This window comes from Hyposmocoma kahamanoa, unplaced genomic scaffold, assembly GCF_003589595.1.
Source record: "Hyposmocoma kahamanoa isolate Upper Pololo Valley unplaced genomic scaffold, ASM358959v1 91, whole genome shotgun sequence".
NCBI classification, from domain to species: Eukaryota; Metazoa; Arthropoda; class Insecta; order Lepidoptera; family Cosmopterigidae; genus Hyposmocoma; species Hyposmocoma kahamanoa.
In genome coordinates this window covers 4,039,462-4,062,364 of record NW_020654684.1, presented here as the reverse complement: position 1 = coordinate 4,062,364, position 22,903 = coordinate 4,039,462, and the positions used below count along the sequence as shown (strand labels likewise).

Genomic DNA, 22,903 nt, shown 5'->3' with positions numbered 1-22,903 from the left:
TCGGTCGCATGTGACGTCTTGTCATGATGTGCGTTTCAATATTTTTAATTTTGACGTCGTTCCTTCCTTGTAGGTACAGTGATAGAGCATAAAAGGCATAGGCGGGACGCAGGGCGAGGGTTGATAATAACCGGCAGTGTCCGCAACGTCGCCTCGTGATTGATGGTGGCGGGGGGCGCGGGGACACGAGGAGACAAGGCAGCTTTTAATCAACGGCGCGCAGAATGCCCGCGAGCGCTTTTAATACTTTCACATCGAGTCGAGCCGGAGCGGCACAAACACAGCAACGCCGGCTGGTGATTGCGAGGGCGCAGGGGGCGCGGGCGACCTCCGCGCGGAACAAGTCGTGTCGCCGCTGGCGCATGTACGCGCGAAGGCAGAACACTGCGCATTACGCTATGCCGCCGACGGACACTTGCGGCCGCTATGAGAGAACGGTCACCTGTCGCGCCTCTCACCTACCTCTAATAACCACTCGCAAAAACACGTACACACAATATCGTATAATAGGACGTGGTATTTTATCCTTTTCTATCGAATGCGCTTATAATTCTCGCTGTTACATGAGATTTGTGATGATTCTGGTGGTCCAGTGTTACAAATCATTACCTATTTGTTATTTAAGTACAACAGTAATACTCGTAATTATTAAAGAAACATTCAACACTTAGAACAAAAGTGTTCGAACCGACGTCTCCTAGCAAACTGTGCCAGTCGCTATGCCAACTAAGCCACGGAACGAACCAGCGAACCTCTCGATACAAAAGGTATTTGCTTTTCGACGACTTTTTAGCCGTGTACTAATAATTATAACAAACACTAGTTAAAACGCACTAGCGTTGAGTAATTTCACAAAAAATAATAAAATAATATCACGGTGGTGAAACATTCTGACATTCAATAAAAAAAAAATTACAGCTGTAATTCTAAACGTACTGTCGACGACGCGGACGTGAAGATTCCCTTGGACTAAACAATGTTAAATACCATCTACCGTAAAATTTGAGAGCGCGTCTGCGATTGCCGTCACAAAAATACGCACACCTAGTGTAGCCAGTGGCCACTGACCCTCACAACGAGTGAATACTAAATAAAACATGCCCACAATGTGCACGCCTTGGCTATTACTGGTGCAACATGTCGGCAACGACATTTGTGAGAACAAGGCCGAAGCCACCTGGAATACGCATCGCAGGAGCCCTTATCTATATTTCTCGAAATGAAAATGTGCAAAGAAGATTTATTAAGTTTTTATGTTTTCGAACTAGGGAACGGTACGAGTCAAATAATTATCTCGAAATATGCAAGAAACGTCATCTTTTGCCCCATCCTGGAAGTGCGATGTCAAATTTGCAGACCTTGTATTTTTACACAAAATTGATTCTGATGCTACGGATTCCCCGGAACTCGTGTCCAAGATTTCGCTTAGAGTCCCTACAAAGACCCTTAGGTTTAACTCACTTCCGTGCGTACCTCCGGCCCTTTTCGAACTTTCGGCGGAATGCAACCTCTTACGTGCGAGTAACAGCTAAGCAGGTTGATATTGACCTTTTTAACTCTAGTATTGCATCGGTAAAGCGTCTTATTAATAATTTATTTTACGAGGCGAGTACATACGTGTTTTATTTTATTGGTATTGCGAATTTGATATAGTATATTAAATGGTTATATATACTTAGTTATAATTTAAGGCTCATTCATTTCAACTTAATGTGTGTCTACTGGTGTGGACCTACAGTTGGCTCTCCATCTTTATGTGAGTTTTTGTTCTGTAAGATGACCGTTGGTCTTCCATTAATTAAAATAAAAAAATAAAAATGAAATAAATTGTTGATGTAAAGTTGCGAGTTTCCACACCGCGTTTGAGTGTTGAAGCATTAAACTCCATTGAAACTTGCCCCCTTGGCGGTGTCCACTCACTCTCCGCCACTTGCAAGCAATTCAAAGTACGATAGTTCGTAGCAGGAAAGTTGCCATATGCCGAGTAATCGAACTATGCATTGCTGGCTGGCGCACCCACAAGCGGAGAGTGCACGAGTGCAGCAGGGGAGCCGCGGGAGCGCACGCTGTGAATCAATTTTAGTACGAGCGCGAGGCCGCAGGACGCGGGGCAATTAGCCGCCGGCGCGGGCGCGGGGCGAAGGACGCACGCCGGCCGGCCTAGGGCGACCCATAAATAGCTGCCCTCGTTTCGCAAACATAGATAAATTACCGTAGCTGCGGCCATCTATACGAATAAGTGATACTTAATGCATCTCGGTGTACTGTTTCTCGATTAAACCCACTTCTGCTAATGAGCCGCCTACCTGCGAGTAAGCACCTCCCGAGTGGCACAACACGCCACGAATCGTTGCGTCATCGAGGACGCGACGAGTGAGTGTCAATGGGGCCGAAAGGCGCGCGCCGAATGTTGCAAAAGCGCGCGACGACGCGACGCGCCGTGAGTCACGGTGACATCACGAGCCACGTTCTCGGCCGAATGCGGCACGCACCTGGCGCCCGTGTCGCGTCATCGTCGTTGTCGTGCTAGGAGTTGAGATGAAATGGAGAATGTGGTTGTTGAAACAGCATCGTAAGTTGTAACGAATTACAGCCGTGAGGAGAATTGGAATAACTCGATTGTGACTATTTCCGCGACCTCAGGAATCGAAGTATACACGACTGCATTTATAGAGTACATTGTGTAGAGAATGCATATGCGCGCCCCGCGTCCCGCGTCTTGTCCCCGCGCCCGTTGGCAGCGGGTGACGTCAGCGGTGGCCCAGTTCGTCGGCCCGACACACTAGAAAATCATACTTTCATGCGTCATCATTATTATATTCTATATTAAGTTTTTCATTAATGCCAATGAGGCACACACGACCAGACGTAATTGAAATTCCCCCGATTTTTTTTTTTTCATGATGTAAATCTGTTGGACGAACTTTCATATGTGTATGGGACGCAAAGTCGCCATGACAAGTCCCATGTGCTTTCAATCCGGAACGCAGTATCTAATGCTCACATTTTTTTTTGCTTGGTTGCAGCCATTGGTAAGGTTATCGATAAGGCAGTACTTCCCTGGACGAACTCTTTCACAAGGAGCTCTCCTACCACTACTGCTAACTAGCAGAACGAGATTCGACTCAGCTTCGCACGCTCCAATTCTGATAATTATCAACGTACGTGTAATAGAGATGCGGCGGCACTCATTCATGCAGCGGTCGCGGGGGCGGGCGGCGCTTGGCTCGCGGCCAAAGCGGGAGGGCGGCGAGAAGGGTCAACGACATTTGCATCCATAAATTCCTCAAATTCTATCATTTTTCCAAACCTTTTTTACACGCGAACACGACGCTTCCCAATTTCCAATAATGAAGGTTGGATCATACGGTCGCGGGATTTCCCGCAACAATCTCCTATGGCGCAGTTAAATAAATCTGAATTTCGGGAACGACGCCGTGGAACCACAGCGGCCGGTCCTATTAGGGTCATAATCACGATAAAGTGGAACGATTTATTAGCATGACGGCAGCAAGGGTCGCGAACGGGATTAGGGCGCCCGGCGAATTAATTATCACGGTCGTCGACCGGCGTCGCGGCGCCCGCCCCTCTGCGCGTCCCTCCCCCTATGCCGCCACCGCCGAAGTGCACTGTGCAGCTCTTTGGCGTCATCGCCCTTCTACTACCCTACTTCGCACGAGCAACCTGTTCCCGCGATGTCGCCTTGCTTACTTCCGTAGACAATGATGTCATCTCGCCGCATATCAAAACAAGAACGTCGCGGTGACATGGAAACTGGCGCACGTCTCCCCTAGTCGTGGAATTGCTATAGCTAAATCGGAGATTTCACCCCAAACTAATTTAAGGTTATTATATATTGAAGGACTCTGTGGCAGTAAACCGTGCACGTTGGACGTAATTACGGGCTCTTAAATCTCGACTTCAGCAATCGTCGCACATTCGTATGGAAATAGACATAGATGTTAACAATTGTAACCCATTGTTGAACGCCTTCTGCCAGTTGCCAGTGCGGCGCAGGAGTTCACCTTAACTAGATCATTAACTTCTTCGGTTTGGTTTCAACTCCATATCTGTCAACTACGTGTACGTGAGGTTAGATAAATAGATGGTTGTGCGTGCAGGTACCAGAGCACGATGGATCGGATACAGTGTCAGTAGGTAACTCTTAAATCAATTAAGTAGAGCTAATTGTTTTTAACACGGTGTAGTTGCCGAGTGATCAAGTTGGGGAGGGTAGTGGCAAGGGGGAGTTGTAACCGCGATGATTGATGACGGCAATAACGAGCCGCAGGTCGGAGGTCGCAAGAGGCGCGGGGCGGGGCGGGCCGAGGGCGCGGGGGACTGTGCTCTCACTGGGAACAGGCATTACTTTATTGAAACCCGCCCCGATACGCAACGCCAGCACCTGAGGTTATACACTTCTGTGTTCCAAGTTTGAACCGAGCACACATACCAGTGCAAATGATATTACATACTATGGCATAATTGTTACTCCACACTTAATTTTTTTTTGCTACTAGCTTTTAAGAAAATTATCGTAATAATAATGTTTTATTTTCGTTTATGGAGGGAAGTTAAAATAGTACAATGTTTGCAGCGCGGGAAGTGGGCTATGCAAGACGAGTTGACACTTTAAGCGCGAGAAATTGACGATCTGCCGTCGCCCAAACTTTTTCAATACATGTAATTTTCAGTCGCATTATATTTGTCTCTGAATTTCGGCGGCAAACGCCGTCTTTAGCAACTTGCACTGCACAACAACTGCACTCGAAACAACAGTCGGAGTTAATTTAGTTCCATGACAATATTATTTGATGGCCACATCACTTGATTTTGTATCCATTTATTATAAAGAGATACTGTTGATATGTGATAACGTTTCGTAGCAATATTACAATAATATCGGAAACTACTTGCTGGTAAATTGTTCACATGAACTACAAGAAACACTTACGTACATTTCACGCCCTTTTCCCACGGGTAGGCAGAGACCATAGCCTGCCATTTGCTACTATTCTGACGCACTTCTTTCTCCTGAATAACACACGTCAATGCTTTCATGCACGCTCGTTCTTTTATAATAATAATTCATATACTACGCAATTTCAATAATTCTTAGCACTGGGGCGGGCAAGTGCCAATCGCCGCTGGATACCTATGATAAGCATCATCAGACTTTTCACTCAGATGTGGGAACATCTTGAATAGAGAATCAGACTGAAAGAAAAGATGTTTAATTGCTAGTATCTAAAATATGTATATTTATTTTAGGGTATTTGTATTGTTGTTGTTTTTTTTATTATAACTCGAGACGTTATTGATCTCATTAGATGTGAATTAGACTTTTGTTATATAAAACACAAGTACGGCCCCATATGGAGTATTGCTCGCATCTCTGGGCAGGGGCTCCCAAATACCAGTTTAACCCACTTAACTCCATCCAACGTAGGGCTGTTCATATTATCGACGATCCCAAACTCGTAGACGGTGTGGAGCCCCCTAGCCTACGGAGATACGTTGGCTCTCTCTGTGTGTTCTACCGTCTTTATTATGGAGAATGCTCTGAGGAACTTTTGGAACTGGTGCCACCATCTCGTTTCTACCGTCGCACTTCCCGCCAAAGCAGTAGAGTCCATCCCCACATCTTAGATGCCTGGCATTGTAAGACCACGCGGGCATCTCGTTCGTTTCTTCCTCGAACCTGCAAGGTATGGAATGATCTACCTCCTAACGTGTTTCCTTTGCGCTATGAGATGAGGTTCTTCAAAAAGCGTGTTCACAGGACTCTCAAAGGCTGGCAACGCATAGGCAACTCATCTGATGTTGCAAATGTCCATGGGCGACGATGACCACCTCCCATCAAGTGGCTCGTCTGCTCGTTTGGCTCCTTCTTTACATTAAAAAAAATGCCCTACTTTGAGGCGTTCCATGAAGCTTTGGGTCAGTTGGGGTTGGTTGGATCTGTTGGCTACTGAAGACGTAGACGTAGCCACAGAATTGTTTTATAAACATTTGTACGAGTGAAAAAAAATATATATATTCGAGATCTTTAAAAAAATATGTATATCCTTGGTACACTCTCGAAATAATACAAAATATTGAGAATAAACATTTTCATTGAAAACTAATAACAATAATAATAACACACACACTCAACATAGCCTCGCACTAGGGAAACCCTGTGTTGCGGGTGCCATGGACACACATAGACAACCACAAATTACACACAAACTCAGGAGAGAAATAAATGTAGGACAAAAAGTAGACAAATATTTCTCCCAGCCCGGGAATCGAACCTGGGACCTCTGCGTAGCAGTCCGGTAACATGATAACCGTTCGGCCACGGAGGCAGTTAACTGTTTAAAAAACTGTTTTGAATCCAGTAGTTTATATTGAGCAATGTTCAAATATTACAGAGGTCATGTAAAATTTTTAATAGACAATGCACACAGGCAGCACATGTAATAACATGTAATGTAAAAAAATATAATTGACGATCCTATTAAATTCTGGGAATACATTAAAGACAAGAAAACGCAGCGCCGACGGGATGAGTCCTTTATGCACAACGGCAAACAGGGGTGTGGGCAGGCGGCCGCGGATAAAAAGACTTAAAAACGCACTCAGCTGGGGGCCTGGACGGGATTCCGGTTTTCATAATGAAAGATTGTATATCTGCGCTTACTACGCCACTGCTTTATTCCTATAATCTTTCGCTAACTCATTCGACTTTCCCGGAACAAGGGAAATGCTAGTGAGTGACACATATCCCGAAACCAGGAGTTGATTGTAACATCACAATTTTAGGCCTATTGCAGTACTACCGGTTTGTGGAAAAATATTTGAAACAATAATATATTCTTTATTGCACCAAACAAATAAACAGAAACAAAAAAAAATAACATAAGATGAGCAAAGGTGGACTTATCTCTAAAAGAGATCTCTTCCAGCCAACCCAAGGCAGTGTGAGCAAAGGTTTTAAGCGGGGAACGGCGTGCAAAAGAGATAACAAAAGATGATCTACATGTATAAAATATGCAATGTATAAAATTACCGTTAAATAATTAAAATAGTATATAAATAAATAGACTACATAACGTATAATACATTGTATCAATAAACTTACACATATACAAATATGATTATTATTAAGAGAGTTCAGCAAGAAAGTGCGCTGTCAACCTTTTCTTGAAGGAAGCAATTGACGGACTAGACTGAATATGGGAAGGGAGTCTGTTCCACAGCTGCGCTGCACGAGAGGAAAAGGAGTTGTAAAAGAAATTTGTTTTACAACTAGGACGAACGAGCATCTTAGTGATGCACGGACGCCTTGAGCGGCTAGGAGGGGGAAGCAGTTGGAACCGGGAACGTAGGTAGGAAGGGGAATTTGGGTCATGAAGTATATTAAAAAGGGTGGACAGGATATGCACATCACGGCGAAGGCGGATTGGGAGCCATTTTAACCGAGCACGAAATTCGGAAACGTGATCAAATTTTCGGAGACCGAAAATAAATCTGATAGCCAGGTTCTGTAGACGCTCTAGTTTGTTTAAAAGGTCTTCGGTCGCATCCAAGTAACAAACGTCGGCATAGTCAAGAATAGGGAGTAAAAGAGTTATATCACTTAAACTTCCATATAACGAGACAAATCCGTAACCTTTTTCATAACAGTCAACACGGTTTCCGCGTAGCTAGGTCGACAAATACCAACCACGTTCTCTTATTGATTACGTATGCACTGAAATGGATTTGGGAGAGCAAGTAGTTTGCCGCTTTTGGTTTTGTGAATAACGATATTCTATTACAAAACCTGGCAGCTTTAGGCTTCACGCCCAAACTTCTGCAGTTCTTTGCGAGTTAAGGCCCATTTAGATGGGGAGAGTTTCTCGCACGCTTCGAGACGAAAACTCGTAGGCGATTCTCGTAAGCAATAATCGCCATAAGATTATCGTATCATAATGTTTACATTCAGGCAAGAACTAAAATCTCGCCTACGATTATGTCATACGAGACTCGTAAGCAACTTAATCGCCTCCTCGACTGTTTACACGGAGAAATATGTAGTAAGGAGATTCTTGCTTACGAGTTTTCGACTTGTCTAAACACGATCTCGTATGACATTTTTTCAAGTTCATACGATTATCGTACAAATCGGTTCGAACCGTTTTGAGTGCGAGAATTGCCATTCGAGTTCAGTGATTACTGCGGTATTGACTATGGATATATCGAAATGACGCAAAAATCATTCAAATTTGGAACTGCTGATAATATTAAGTTCATTGCACTGTATAGAAATATAATTTTGATTTATCATTTTTTTTTAAATTATATAACTACTGACACAAACAAAACTGACAATTATGATAAATTTATAGGGCGAGTGAGTGCGTGTGTGAGTGCGTGAGTGACTGAGTGAGTGAGTGAGTGAGTGCGTGCGTGCGTGCGTGCGTGCGGGCGTGCGTGAGTGAGTGGTGAGTGGTGAGTGAGTGAGTGAGTGATGAGTGAGTGAGTGAGGGGTGAGTGAGTCAGTGAGTGGTGCGTGAGTGAGTGGTGAGTGAGTGAGTGAGTGATGAGTGAGTGAGTGAAGGGTGAGTGAGTCAGTGAGTGGTGAGTGAGTGAGTGAGTTGTGAGTGAGTGGGTGAGTGAGTGAGTGAGTGAGTGAGTGAGTGCGTGAGTGAGTGAGTGAGTGGTGAGTGAGTGAGTGAGTGAGTGGTGAGTGAGTGAGTGAGTGAGTAGGGAGTGAGTGAGTGGGGAGTTAGTGAGGAGTGTTTATTGAAAAGTACATTTACTTGAAAAGTCGTGTCGGCCATCTTGGATTTAGAAATAAATGCTATGTTCGTAATGAGCACCCCCAAATAGGTACCTCAAAAACTTGCCATTATTTGAAAAGTGCGGGCACGACTTTTCATCCTGGATTTAGAAAGGAGTGCCATATTCGTTACGAGAGCACCCTAAATACTATATTGCCCACGCTATATTCGACCACAGAGGCACTCACTCACTCACCGGTATTTGAAATTTTTCGCTCTTGTTCCATTAATTCTTGTCTTAGAAAAGCAGTGATAATCAAAACACCCTCGCGCGCTGCACTCGTGGTAGAAACGGCTGGCACAGAAACTCGAAATACGATTTTTGCTTTCGAGTTCTGTTTACACGGAGACGTTCAATATTGAAAGGCGAGGAGATTATCGCTCACATGGACGGTCGATAATCGCAAATGTTTAGACGAGGAAAGTTTTTTATATTCTTTCGATAATCGTATCTTCGAGACGATAAACTCTCTCCATCTAAATGGGCCTTAAGGCGAGTGAGTGCGTGAGTGACTGAGTGAGTGCGTGCGAGCGTGCGTGCGCGCGGGCGTGCATGCGTGCGTGCGTGAGTAAGTGGTGAGTGAGTGAGTGAGTGGTGTGTGAGTGAGTGAGTGGTGAGTGAGTGAGTGAGTGAGTGAGTGAGTGAATGAGTGGTTAGTGAGTAAGTGAGTTGTGAGTGAGTGGGTGAGTGAGTGAGGGAGTGAGTGAGTGAGTGAGTGGTGAGTGGTGAGTGAGTGAGTGAGTAGTGAGTGAGTGGTGAGTTAGTGAGTGAGTGGTGAGTGAGTGAGTGAGTGGCGAGTGAGTGGGTGAGTGAGTGAGTGAGTGAGTGAGTGGTGAGTGAGTGGGTGAGTGAGTGAGTGAGTGAGTGAGTAGGGAGTGAGTGGGGAGTTAGTTCGAGTGTTTATTGAAAAGTACATTTACTTGAAAAGTCGTGTCGGCCATCTTGGATTTAGAAACAAATGCTATGTTCGTAATGAGCACCCCCAAATACCTCAAAAACGATACCCAACTTGCCATTATTTGAAAAGTGCGGGCACGACTTTTCTTCCTGGATTTAGAAAGGAGTGCCATATTCGTTACGAGAGCACCCTAAATACTATATTGCCCACGCTATATTCGACCACAGAGGCACTCACTCACTCACCGTTATTTGAAATTCTTTTTTCGCTCTCCTTCCATTAATTCTTGTCTTAGAAAAGCAGTGATAATCAAAACACCCTCGCGCACCGCACTCGTGGTAGAAACGGCTGGCACAGAAACTCGAAATACGATTTTTGCTTTCGAGTTCTGTTTACACGGAGACGTTCAATATTGAAAGGCGAGGAGATTATCGCACACGTGCACGGTCGATAATCGCGAATGTTTAGACGAGGAAAGTTTTTTATATTCTTTCGATAATCGCATCTTCGAGACGAGAAACTCTCTCCATCTAAATGGGCCTTTACTTGGGTGGTAGACATCAGTTTGTTAGAGTAGGTAGTTAGGAGTCTCTTAACTATTATACAAGATCCGGAGTGAGTCACGGAAGTACCTTAAGACCAACACTTTTCTTACTCATGATTAATGAACTACGAAACTATATCCTATCCACGAAATGTCTTTTGTTCGCTTTTTAAGAAGCTTAGTAAGGCGTTAGATAATGAGGCGCTACAATTTGATATTGACGCCGACGCCGAGTGGTGTCGGGTTAATCGATTGCCACTAAACGCCTTTACGCGTAAACGATCCTTTGCTTCGTAGATATAGTTTAAATGACGCTTCTTTGGATAGAGAACAAATTCGTGACTTTGGACTGCTTCACAATTCCAGAACAGCAGAGTGGCAAAAGTTTTGTATCATGCGTATGTTCGCGGTAAACTTGAGTACGGCTATCCTTTGGGATCCTCACGAAAAAAATATAACTTTATAGTGGAACGACTATAACGTAAATTCGCTCGTTGGCTGAATAAAAGAACTTATGGTGGTATTTCGGTTTCTCTACCCTTGCTTCTTTGTAACAGCTGGTTGATTTAGAAACGCTGATTTTAGGCGAAAGTGGATACTCGTAGTACACTACCTATCAATCGTACACAATAAATTGGACAGTCCTGACAATCTGGAGAAATTCAATATTCGCATCAGCTGGGACAAAACAGGGATAGACGGCTGGCCGTATGCACAGTTCGCGCTGCGCACGCGCCCTCTGCGTCTTTGAATATGTCTCTGTTCAAAGAAGAAGAAAGAAATAAATAAAGAAACGTTTATTCAGCTTAAGAAAATTCAAACAAATCAGATAAAACAAATTATTGATTACATATATTTATAAGCTGAAACGGATCCAACACAGCATATGTCACAGCACAGCTGTAACGCTGGTTTTCAGTTGGAACCGCTTTTACAAGATGAGATGGCACGTAAGTACTAGTGTAGTAAACACTAAAATTATAAAATGTAATTTAAATATTAACTAAAACCAATTACAAAAATTACTGACAATAGGAACTATTAGGGTAGCCAGGGTTTATGACGACGCGCTTAAGTTTTGAAGTTTTGGAGTAGAAGGAAACCAAAAATGTTTTAAAAATCAGCTGTCGTTTTATTAATGTAGTCTACTTATCTGATTTTTACATACTAACGTGAAAAGTAGTTATAATTAATAATGTGGTTGTAATTGATAAAGAAGTGCAAAATTGGATTTGCGAACTCTTACACTGTACTATGGGTAGGAGAACGCATGTGCGTCGGTAAGAGTACGCAACACCTTTTTTGATAGGACTTCGTTTATCGGTTGCACGAATAACCTCTAATAATGTGATACTTTATCTCGGTATGAATGGCCCTTTGCTCATGGAGAGCTGAGAAGACTCTACTTGTTGCACGGACATACCTCATTTAGAGTGGTGGTGGTGCTTTAGGCGCACTTGCAACCGATATTTCAGGCACATTCGCAGCATATGTACACACTGTTCAATAGCGAAGCGCGATTATGAATGATTTCAATATTCGACAATAATCCTGTCCTGTAATAGTAATCGGTAATCCTGTCATTCGAATGTCAAATTAGTAACCTACTAATTTTCGTATTCTAATGATTTGAATGTCATTCATTACTAATTAGTAGTATTAATCCATAGATTCCATTGAGCATTTCTCATTCGGTATTGATAAATCATTCAACTCGAGTCGAATGATTGTGCTTGGATTCGACTTATTCGAATGATTTGCCCATTCGAATGATTAGTATCATTCAAAGTGGCGCATCGCTACTGTTCAACCTACAAAAATAGTAGACTCTCGCAAAAGGTTTCAGTTGACTTAGAACGAGGCACAGCGATAGATATTACATTCTGCAGTACACCATTCTAAAAAAATGGTCTGAGACTACGCGCGTACTCTTGCACACTTTAGCCATTTCAGAATAAAATTGCTACTAAGTATGGGGTTACTTGCAACTATGGATGTTGCAAGTGACCAGAATCGATTGCAGTTTGACCTCTAGACGAGTTTTTGGGCGATTTGATACACAGTCAGTATTAAAAAAATATGCTTAGTTTAGTCTCAGTAACAATTTGAAAATACCAGAAAGTTTTAATCAAATACATAAAAATGTCCAGACTTAGGTAGTTTCTTGGTTTTAAATAATTTATAAATATTTTTTCGCACAACAATCTCCACTTCCTAGAACTACAAAATGACACTGAACTTAGTTGCGTATTGTAAATAACTTCTGCGCATTTTACATTGCGTACTCTTATCGGATGCGGCTACCCTTAAATGTATGTAAAATACTACACGTGTCTGGGATTATTACATGAATTGAACGTTATGAAATACTGCACGTCATCATCATCATCATCATCATATCAGCCGGAAGACGTCCAGTGCTAAACATAGGCCTCCCCCAAAGATTTCTAGGCCAGCCGATCGGACGCGACGTGCATCTATCGGTTACCCGCTGATACTGCACTTGTTAGGAATTATTACAAGAATTGAATGTATGAAATACTGCTCTTCTGAGACATTAATAAAGAAAAACTAGAACTAGAAAAGGCTGCCTCTCTTGAAGCAAGCAATTCCATCAAAGTTTCTATTAAAGTTTATTCCTCTTAAACAAATAAAAATAAACAAAAATTGTTACCTAGCCGCTCAGTTGGAGCTCTAGATAGTACTGTTTTATTATAATTTTAAAAGATTTAATGGTTGACAGGTTGTGCAGGGGAGGGGGAATATTGTTCCATATTTTAGCGGCCATATATTTGAAACTACCCTTAAAGGCAGTTGTATTATGCGGAGGTACTTTGAGAACAACACCACGCGAAAGACGAAACCTTTGTTTTCGAGAGGACCAGGTGAGTTTATTGTACAGACAAAAAGGCTTGCATATTTTCACTATACGGAAGAGTAGAGATGCAAAATGAACCGATCTCCTAGATGACATATTCAGCAATTTCGCATAGTTGATGAATGGTGTAACATGACTCTTGCTAGGAACATCAAAACAAAATCTGGTACAGGCATTCTGTAGGCGTTGCACTAGGCTTTTGGTTTTAGCTAGGAGTCGTGGACCATATACGGTGTCTGCATAATTGAATTTGGAAAGTACCCGAGACTCTACTAGATTAATGCAGAGTTCAATGCTTAGAAACCTGCGTACTATGTAAAGCACTTTCAGGCGATAGAAGCAGTTACTTACTAGCTCCTGAATGTGCTTCTCAAATCTTAGTTCGGAATCAATTAGCACCCCTAAATTTCTTACTATCTCCGAGGATTCAATAACCTTGTCATTCAATCTAATGGCTGGAGAATAAGAAACCGCTTTAGCAAGCTGCTGCCTAGAACCTAGTACCATAAATTTAGATTTGTCCGGGTTTAACTTCAAGCAATTTCTGGACGACCAGTTCTACAGCTGCTAGGTAATATCTACATATTACCTAAGTCTTCATTGATTTTCCTAACAGCTGATTCAATTTCTTCAGGTCTACAGGAAAGATAAAGCTGAACATTATCATCATATAGCTGTATTTTACAATGTTTAACACAATTTATGATGTCAGCACTATAGAGAATATACAATAAAGGTCCAAGGATGGATCCTTGTGGTACACCACGTGTAACAGCAGAAGGAGAAGAAAATGCTACAGAGCCATTGACATTGCACAATTTTACTATTTGTTGTCGGTCGTGTAGATAGCTGTGGAACCATTTAACCGCAGATACATGAAATCCATAACATAGCAATTTAGAAACTAAAAGAGATAAATTTAGAGTGTTAAAAGCACGTGAAAAATCCAATAGTACTAAAACAGTGCACAACCCTAAGTCTTGCGCTTCAAGAAAATGACTTGTACCCTCAACAAAGCACTAGCCGTGCTCCTACTCTTTCTGAATCCAGACTGTATTTGAGGGAGAATACAATTCTCCTCTAAATAAACAAGAAGCTGCTGGTAAACTAGGATACTAATCGGCCTGAGATCTTTAAATGTGGAAGGATTTGAGGTCTTTGGAAGGGGCTGTACTATGGATGTTTTCCATTGTTTGGGGAAAGTACTTGTGATAATAGACCTATTCACTAGATGTAATAGCAGCAAAGATGTAATAGTATCAGGAAAGGTTAACATAAGCATATCTAAACTAATTCCATCAAAACCAGAGCATTAGATTTCAAAGAGCCAATTATTTTTAAAATACATTCATCACCTAAACAATTTATATTAAATATAGAAGAACCAAATCTACGCGACTCATAATAAATAAAATCAGTCAAATTAACTTTATTGGAACCAGACAGGTCGCGTGCACTGAAATGTATACGTTCACTTATTTTCGAAAATATGTAAACATTACATATTTCAAAAATATGTAACCTTGTGCTGGTTTCAAAAATATGTAATCACGACATTATTTCAAAAATTGTATACTTTTATTTCAAAGAAAAGTGAACAAACTACAACCAGTGAAAAGTATACACTTCTGGTGTTAAATACATGTATCCATATCATTTTCATAAATATTTAATACTGTGCATTTTCAATGAAATGTATACAAATACAAGATTATTATAAATTAGCGAACAAATCCCCATCTAAGTTAAGTTTTGTTGGCAAATTTTCAATAATCTTGTATTTAGAAAATAAATATACCGTGTCTGCAGTTGTTGGGTATAACAATAATACAAGGCTTTGCAGAATCAAATTGTGATTTTATTAATTGTAATCATTATTTTGCCTTTAGTATAAAGTTAAATCAATACATTTTATTGCAAAGTAAATATAAAAGGTATTTATTTATTATATATCATTATAATAATGCATATAGACAACATTATCATTGTCAAAACAAAGAATTTCTTTAGATCTATATTTATACATCCAAAGAAACTCGTTGTTTTGACAAACGCAGATTGTATTAAGTGTGATAATTACAAAATGTTATATCGCTCATTTCCGACAAAAACGTGACATCTACGAAAAAGGTAGTAAAACAAGTAACGTAATCATATTCGCGGTAACGCGCTCTTATTTCTGTATAAACGTTAAATTTTTAACGTAAGAAACCTCAAAACCGGAAAACCGGCAATTTATTATTATTCTTATCAATTTTAGAGTCTTGCCCTTCCCGTAGCCTATTATTATTATTATTAATTATTATTATTAATGTTGTTCAAGAACTTAACTTTATGAAATGCAATAAATAAATATTTTTACAGCCGTGTATGAACCTTAAGAAAAATTAAAATCTTGTGTAACCACCGTGACAATCGATGATTGCTTGCAACCTCTCTTGCATTGAAGAAACCATATTAGAACACGTGTTAGTCCCTCTAAAACTGTCCCATATTTCGTGGACATGTTCAACCAAACTTCTTTGTTTCTTGCTTGGTTGCTGTCCCACTGCTGGACCATCAAACCCCATAGATTTTCTATGGGGTTTAAGTCCGGACTTTTTGGCGGCCACGGCAACAAATCAAGTTTATTATGATGGCGATTGAACCAGGCTCGGCTCAACCGGGAATTGTGAACAGCGGAATTGTCCTGCACAAACGGCAAAGTACCGGATTCAGGAAAATATACCTCCAAACTAGGTAACAAAACCTCTTGTAAAATGTTATTATATTGCTGACTGTTCATCCTACCACTAATTTCGGTTAGTTCACCTGGACCACTAGCTGCCATCCAACCCCAAACACCAAAACTTATCCGGCCACTTCTTCTCGATGGCAGTACATTTTTCTCTAAATACCGAGTATCATTGGGACGCCATAAGGAAACACGTCCATCAGCAGAGGAAACAAACACTTTTTCGTCAGAAAAAATGGTGCTGCTGAAATCGTAATTTAAGTATTCCCTGGCAAACTGCAGTCGTTGTTGCTTATGGCGGTCCGTTAATACTGGTTTCCGAGCTGGAGTCCTGTAATGTATGCCAGCTGAGTGTAGGCGTCGTCGAATTGTAGACGACGAAACTTGTAGTGACTCTGACAAGTCTCGGATTTTAATGAATCCATTACGGTAGACACTGCTCACAAGTTCGGTGTCCTGCGCTTCGGTAGTCTTACGCGCACGGCCTTTGTTTTTACGGCAATCTACGCTACCTTCCTCGCCCCACCGTTTGAGCCAAAGATATACGGTTTTTCTCTGAAAACATGAATAACAACTTGTAACTTGTACAAAATAAAAAAATAAAAAAAAATAAAAAATGAAACTAGCCTATATGTATAAGTATGTTCGCTATAGTATCGATATAATACTCATAAAATACTTACTGTTATTCCTATTTCGTTGGCAATATCCGTAACTGAGCGCCCCTGCTCTTTCAAAATTATAATTTTATGCTTCTCATGTGAACTTATACGATAAGGCACAATATAATTATTACGAGTATTACTCATCGTGTCCGCAACTAATTTATTTCGTTAACTCGGAAAATACTTGTATCACTTGCGCTGCACCACATAGACAAATGGATATAGTATACCGTTCACTTATGATTGTCAACAAAAAAAATTGAGGGTAGTTTAACCGAATAACACTGACGTTGTTGCCGCCCGAGTTAGTAAAATACGCACAAAAAGTTTGCAACCGGCGCGTATGTTTATTGTGTATACATATTTCTGAGAACGATGCAAATATTACTAAAAACCTAACAAATTCCATAGTTTTAAAAGTGGATACATATTTATGATAAAATGATATGGATACATATATTTAACACCAGAAGTGTATACTTTTCACTGGTTGTAGTTTGTTCACTTTTCTTTGAAATAAAAGTATACAGTTTTTGAAATAATGTCGTGATTACATATTTTTGAAACCAGCACAAGGTTACATATTTTTGAAATATCTGATGTTTACATATTTTCGAAAATAAGTGAACGTATACATTTCAGTGCACGCGACTGTACTTGTGATAATAGACCTGTTCACTAGATGTAATAGCAGCAAAGATGTAATAGTATTAGGAAAGGTTAACATAAGCATATCTAAACTAATTCCATCAAAACCAGAGCATTAGATTTCAAAGAGCCAATTATTTTTAAAATACATTCATCACCTAAACAATTTATATTAAATATAGAAGAACCAAATCTACGCGACTCATAATAAATAAAATCAGTCAAATTAACTTTATTGGAACCAGGCAGGTCTACGAAAAATTTATTTATATCTTCAGCAGAAGAGAGATGGGTCCATATCTGATTTTGGAAGGAAAATATGTGATTTTAAGTTTTTCCATTAAGCTTTAACATTATGATTAAAATAAGCACGTTTTTCTTAGAATAAAGAAGAATTAAGTAAATTTTTCAATTGCTTTTAATACTCTGTATGGGATTCATTTTTAGTCCGTATGTAACGCATATGAGCTTCATTTCGCATGTTCATCGTAAGTTTTATGGTGTTAGTGACCTTGAGATACGATTGTTTTTTAATTCTTATTGACTTAATTGGAGCATGAACATCATGCAAATTGAGAAGTAGTGTATTGCACAAAGATACTATTTCATCAACGTTGTAACTGTCGGATACTCTAAACCATGGTAAAAGTTTAAGGTCAAAATTAAACTGACTGAGATTAATATCCTTTAAAGGCCTATTACAAATTAATTTTGAAGGAATCGTCGGCTTCTTGAAACTATATTCGCAGATAATCAGGGCATGGTTTGCTAGTTTACCCACCATGTCAATTTTAACACTTCTCAGGAGAACATCTGTACACACAACGTCTAAGAGTCTCGCTATGGTCTGTAAAATGAGTTGGAGATGCAACAACTTGCTTCAAATTACGAATACTAATGAAATAAAAAAATTACGGAATTTATACTATCTGGTACTAACAAATCAATATTAAAATCGCCAAGCAATGTTAAACCGTCACAGAGTCCCAAAGAACTAACAGAATCAGACAAATCATTCAAGAAAATATCAACACTTCACAAGGAAGGTCGAGAAACTGTGCCCAAAAAAATCTTGCAACCATTAATGTTAACTTTCAACCAGACCTGTTCAACTGATGAGCATTCAGGATGCTGCCAAACCCTAGCTCTAATTCTTTTTCTTTTGACAAAGAAAGCCACGCCACCGCCACGCCCATTGCGAATGTTTAATGGCCTTGGTGCGCTAATCAACCTATAACCAGGCAGAGCCGGCGCTCTGCCTTCCTCATTTGGTCGCAACCACGTTTCATTAATGGCTAACATACCCAGTGAGTGATATTCCACTGCAAAAATAAGCTCATTGTGATTTTTACTAAGAGAGCCTTGCTTATAAAGACCACAGTTAAAATATTTTTATTGTTAGCCATTAAGGTGGAAAAGTAATAGTAATAATAGCATATAAGATTACATGTGACTGTATGCTATGAGTAAGAAAAGGGCTTCAATTTAAATAAGTAGAAACATTGAAACCCAGAAATAAAATGTGACACATCATGTTAATTGTACTGGCTAAGTAGAAGATATTAAATGACTTCAAGTAAACAACAAATAAAATTATGCTCAATACCTTCGACGATTATTGATAGCTTTTTCAACTTTACGTCTCTGCCTTTGCAAATTTCAATAAAAATTAAGCAGTAACAATTAAATAGTAGTGACTTACCTACATAGTTTCATTAAGAAAAATAAACTTTGAATCTGCAAGGAAAAGCAATAGCAATAACATTTTTATAAAAAAATATCTGTAACTGTGACGTACAAAGATAACATTATCCCAACATATAAAGTCCGATATAACTGTGTGCTATGAGTAAGAAAGTGACTGCGATTTAAATAACCCGAAATATTCAAACCCAGACACAAAATGGGACATATGACATCAGTACCACCAGACAAATATAGAATATATAAAACTTACAAGCAACTGACAAGCAATAATTAAAACAATGCACAATACTTTCTACGATTATTGTTAGCTTATCCAGCTTCTGCCCCGTGCCTTTGTGAATATCAACAAAAATTAAGCAGTAACAATTAAATAATAACGGCTTACTCAGTTTCATTAGGAATAATAAACTTTGAATCTGCATAAAAAAACAAGCCAATAACATTTTTGGTACAAAACTAAAGAAGTAAAAGTAATTGTGACATACAAAGTGAACATTATCCTAACATTTAAAGTAAGTTCTAATTGAGTGCTACGAGTAAGAAACTGGCTGCGATTTAAAAAACTAGAAATATTCAAACCCAGAAACAATATGGGACACATATATTAATTCCTCTATAAAAATATAGTATATCAAAAAACTTACAAGTAACCAATAAGCAACAGACAAAACAATGCACATTACCTTCTACGCTTCTTACTGGCTTTTCCAGCTTGTTCTCTCGGCCTTTGCAAATATCAATAATACTTAAGTAGTAACTACTAGACAGTAACAGATTACATAGTTTAATGATTAAAAATGGAGTTATTAGCTTCCTTCAAAACGCTTTAGGTGGTATGTCGTATATTTCTGAAGCTTTTATAACATCTTGAGGTCTTGTGGAGGGTTTTTGAAGTTAGAAGTTCCTCCATTCAAACAATTCTACTATATACCATTCAAAACGCTTTAGATGGTATATAGTATGTTTCTAACGGCTGGAGCTGTTAAACGTGCTCCTGGAGCGCGTCAGGGATCTTCGCAGAAGCAAGAGTTGACTGCTTCTACGCGACCATGCGCAAGCGGAGCACGTCTCTGGTGCGCCGAGTGCGGGCCAGCCCCAACCACATCCGGAGCTCGATAGCGGACAGATTCGACCGTCCATACGTGAGGCACTGCTGTGAATTGCATGTTTCCAGCAGTGTCTATTATGTATAATGGTGTACTTACTAACAATAGCATTAAGTGATTTTACTAACAAATAATATGTGTCAATGTTACATCAAATAAATAAATTATTATTATTATAAATAGATTTTACTACAGCCTTTGGAACGAGATATCTACAGCAGATAAATATGTTTCTACAGTACGCTTAGGCCGTTATATTTGAGAATTCTACAGCAACTGTACTTCTAAAAACGTACAATAGCGCGTCAATACCACAATTGTAAAACCGAAAGCTCTACGACGGTGAATACTGCTGCTTAAATCGGTAGAACGGTGTTAGTAAACTCTAAATGCTATTGTAACCAAGACGCTATTACAGTTTATAAATAACAAAAATAAACAAAACCATTTTTTTAGGTTATTTACATATTTTTTAATGTCCTAAATATGTATAAAATCCGAATCCACTTCACTATTTCTCACTCCTGACTCGGAAGGAACTCCTAACAAAACTAAAATATCTTATTTAAACTAAACTCAAACTTCACACACTAATTAAATGTAAGTACTTGTTATACAAAAAACTGTGTATTCATCCACTAACTGTAGATAATTAGAGCTGATCATTCTAGACACGATGCAGATTTTTCTGTGTTAAGTTTTTAGGTGACATTGTTAATAAAACCGTTGCAGAACACACAGTGTGTAAAAGTATTTCACCAGTTAACAAGAACAACAGAGGCGTTGCATCTTTCTTATTTTAACAATCGGGAACTGTGCATCTTTTAGATATTGCTTAGAGATTTCATAAGTTTCATTCACATATTCAGAAGTATTTTTTTATTATTAAAAAACAAGTGCGCATTTGTCCTCCATCTCACCTGACTAAAAGTGACGATGAAGTCGACGATGCAACATGCACACCTAAACTTGAAAAGGCCCGAGTTATACCGGTCAGGAAACAAATCAATCATTCAAAGGCAGGGAATTCCACTCCATAGCCGTTCGCCATATAAATGTGGAAGCGAAGCGCTTCGTGCGAATCCATGGAATATCCACAACGTAGGGGTTGAACCCCGGCTTACGTCTGGTCCCCCAATGATAGAAAGGGGAAAGCGGAATGAATTCACACACTCTCCGTGATATATCTTGTAGAATATCGATAAGCAGGCAACTTTACGGCGGTGTTCAAGGCTCTTAATTCCAGTACCTATTTGAGCGGTGCGACCTACACAGATACAAAAACAGCGAACAACTTTTTGAAATATACCTACTTGTGTAACCGCCGCGTATACTAGGTATACGCGGTCTATTACGGATCGCGGAATAATCTCCCAAAATACATTGTACAAAATATCTTCGATGTACGAAATCAACCCCTTTTCTTTTTTTTGGCTGATCGAGGAAAACCATAAATTAAAAAGGTTCACATTGTTTCAACTCAACGGTTTTCCATAAAAGTACATAGACACATTTTTGTAGTTTTATGTATAAAACTAGGACTTAATAACTTTACCAAAACATGTTGGATTTTTTATGGTGTTTTGAAAAGAAAATTCGGAGGGTGTAACGTACGTGTGATTGTTTCAGCGACGTTTCGAGCAACAACATCAGCACGCTGCCGCGAGACGCGCTGCTTCCCGCCTTCGCACTCAGAGACCTGTGAGTAGCAACCGACTGGCTCCGTCCTCCCCCGCCTCCCCCGCCCCACACAGGGACTGTAACTGATGGCTATAAAGCCGTTGACGGTGCGTTAACGTACGTGAGGTGGTCGGATAAACAACCAGCATGTCATCATGACCCGACCTAAATACCGAGCGAAGGCGAATGAACTGAGTTTCGAGCGAAGTGAGCGGCGATATTGCGGGCGGTGTGGGGGGTGCGGGGCGGGGAAGGTGGTACGATGCAAATGTCGCTAATTGTAATGCCAGCGGCGAATATTCAAGTACGGCACTGAGGCTGTGCGACGAGTGTCGCCGCCGCCGGCGAGGATCAACCTCGAACCCGCGACGTTAGCCGCCGCCACCCGTCACTCACTTACCGCCTCATCCTCTACACATTCGCCAATAACTTTACTCAATAAAAAACTCGTACTAGCTTCACTCACAATTTGTATTTACAATATGGCTATTGTTTTACGGCCATGAAGCTACGCCTTTATTTTAATGTGACCACGCTAAATCATCATTATCAGCCTGTCGCAGTCCACTGAACTGACCACGAAAATGACAAAAATAATGACGTGGCACTCATTTTGACCGAGCGAAGCGCATATTTCGTTAATTGATTAAACGGCGTTGAGTTGTCGAAGTAACTTGACTACAAATGAAGTATTATGGTGTTGGATGTGCACAGGAACCTGTCGTTGAACCGGCTGGAGTCGGTGTCGGCGGGCGCGCTGAGCGGCGGCGGCACGGGCGGCGCGCTGGCGCGGCTGTGGCTGGACGCGTGCGCGCTGCGGCGACTGCCGGCGCACGCGCTTCGCGACTTGCCGCGGCTACATTTCCTGTGAGCAACCGCCTTTACGCTCTATGTAGTCTACTACACCATCGCCAACATCAAAAATACACTCCTTCGCCATCGATTGCTTCCACTAAAACATAACAAAATAAACCTTGATTTAAGGTATCGCGCCCTTGAGTGCCACTCCTTTCGTGGTGTTGTACTGTCGCTTTGCACAGATCTATCATCACCATAGAGGTTCACGAAAGGAGACTCCGACGACGATTCCAACGACGTACAATCCATGCTCCCTGTAGGCACATGAGCCCGAGCTTCGCCTTACGGCGATTGTCAAATCCTTTCACCGCGACGGCAATACAATATGAAGAAGGAGAACAATTCGATACCTCGCACGTAAGTTATTGTAAGCC

The 22,903-nt window shown here is 40.6% G+C and overlaps 1 protein-coding gene across 1 annotated transcript in view; it reads left to right on the top strand.

The window, feature by feature from the left end:
- Nucleotides 1-4,261: 4,261 nt before the first annotated feature.
- Nucleotides 4,262-22,903, top strand: part of LOC113236310 (leucine-rich repeat-containing G-protein coupled receptor 4-like) — a 54,941-nt gene continuing 36,299 nt past the window's right edge. The window contains exons 1-3 of the mRNA XM_026472321.1: nucleotides 4,262-4,410; nucleotides 21,621-21,692; nucleotides 22,386-22,538. Coding sequence (XP_026328106.1) covers nucleotides 4,262-4,410; nucleotides 21,621-21,692; nucleotides 22,386-22,538 — 374 coding nt within the window. The remainder of the gene's footprint in view (nucleotides 4,411-21,620; nucleotides 21,693-22,385; nucleotides 22,539-22,903) is intronic.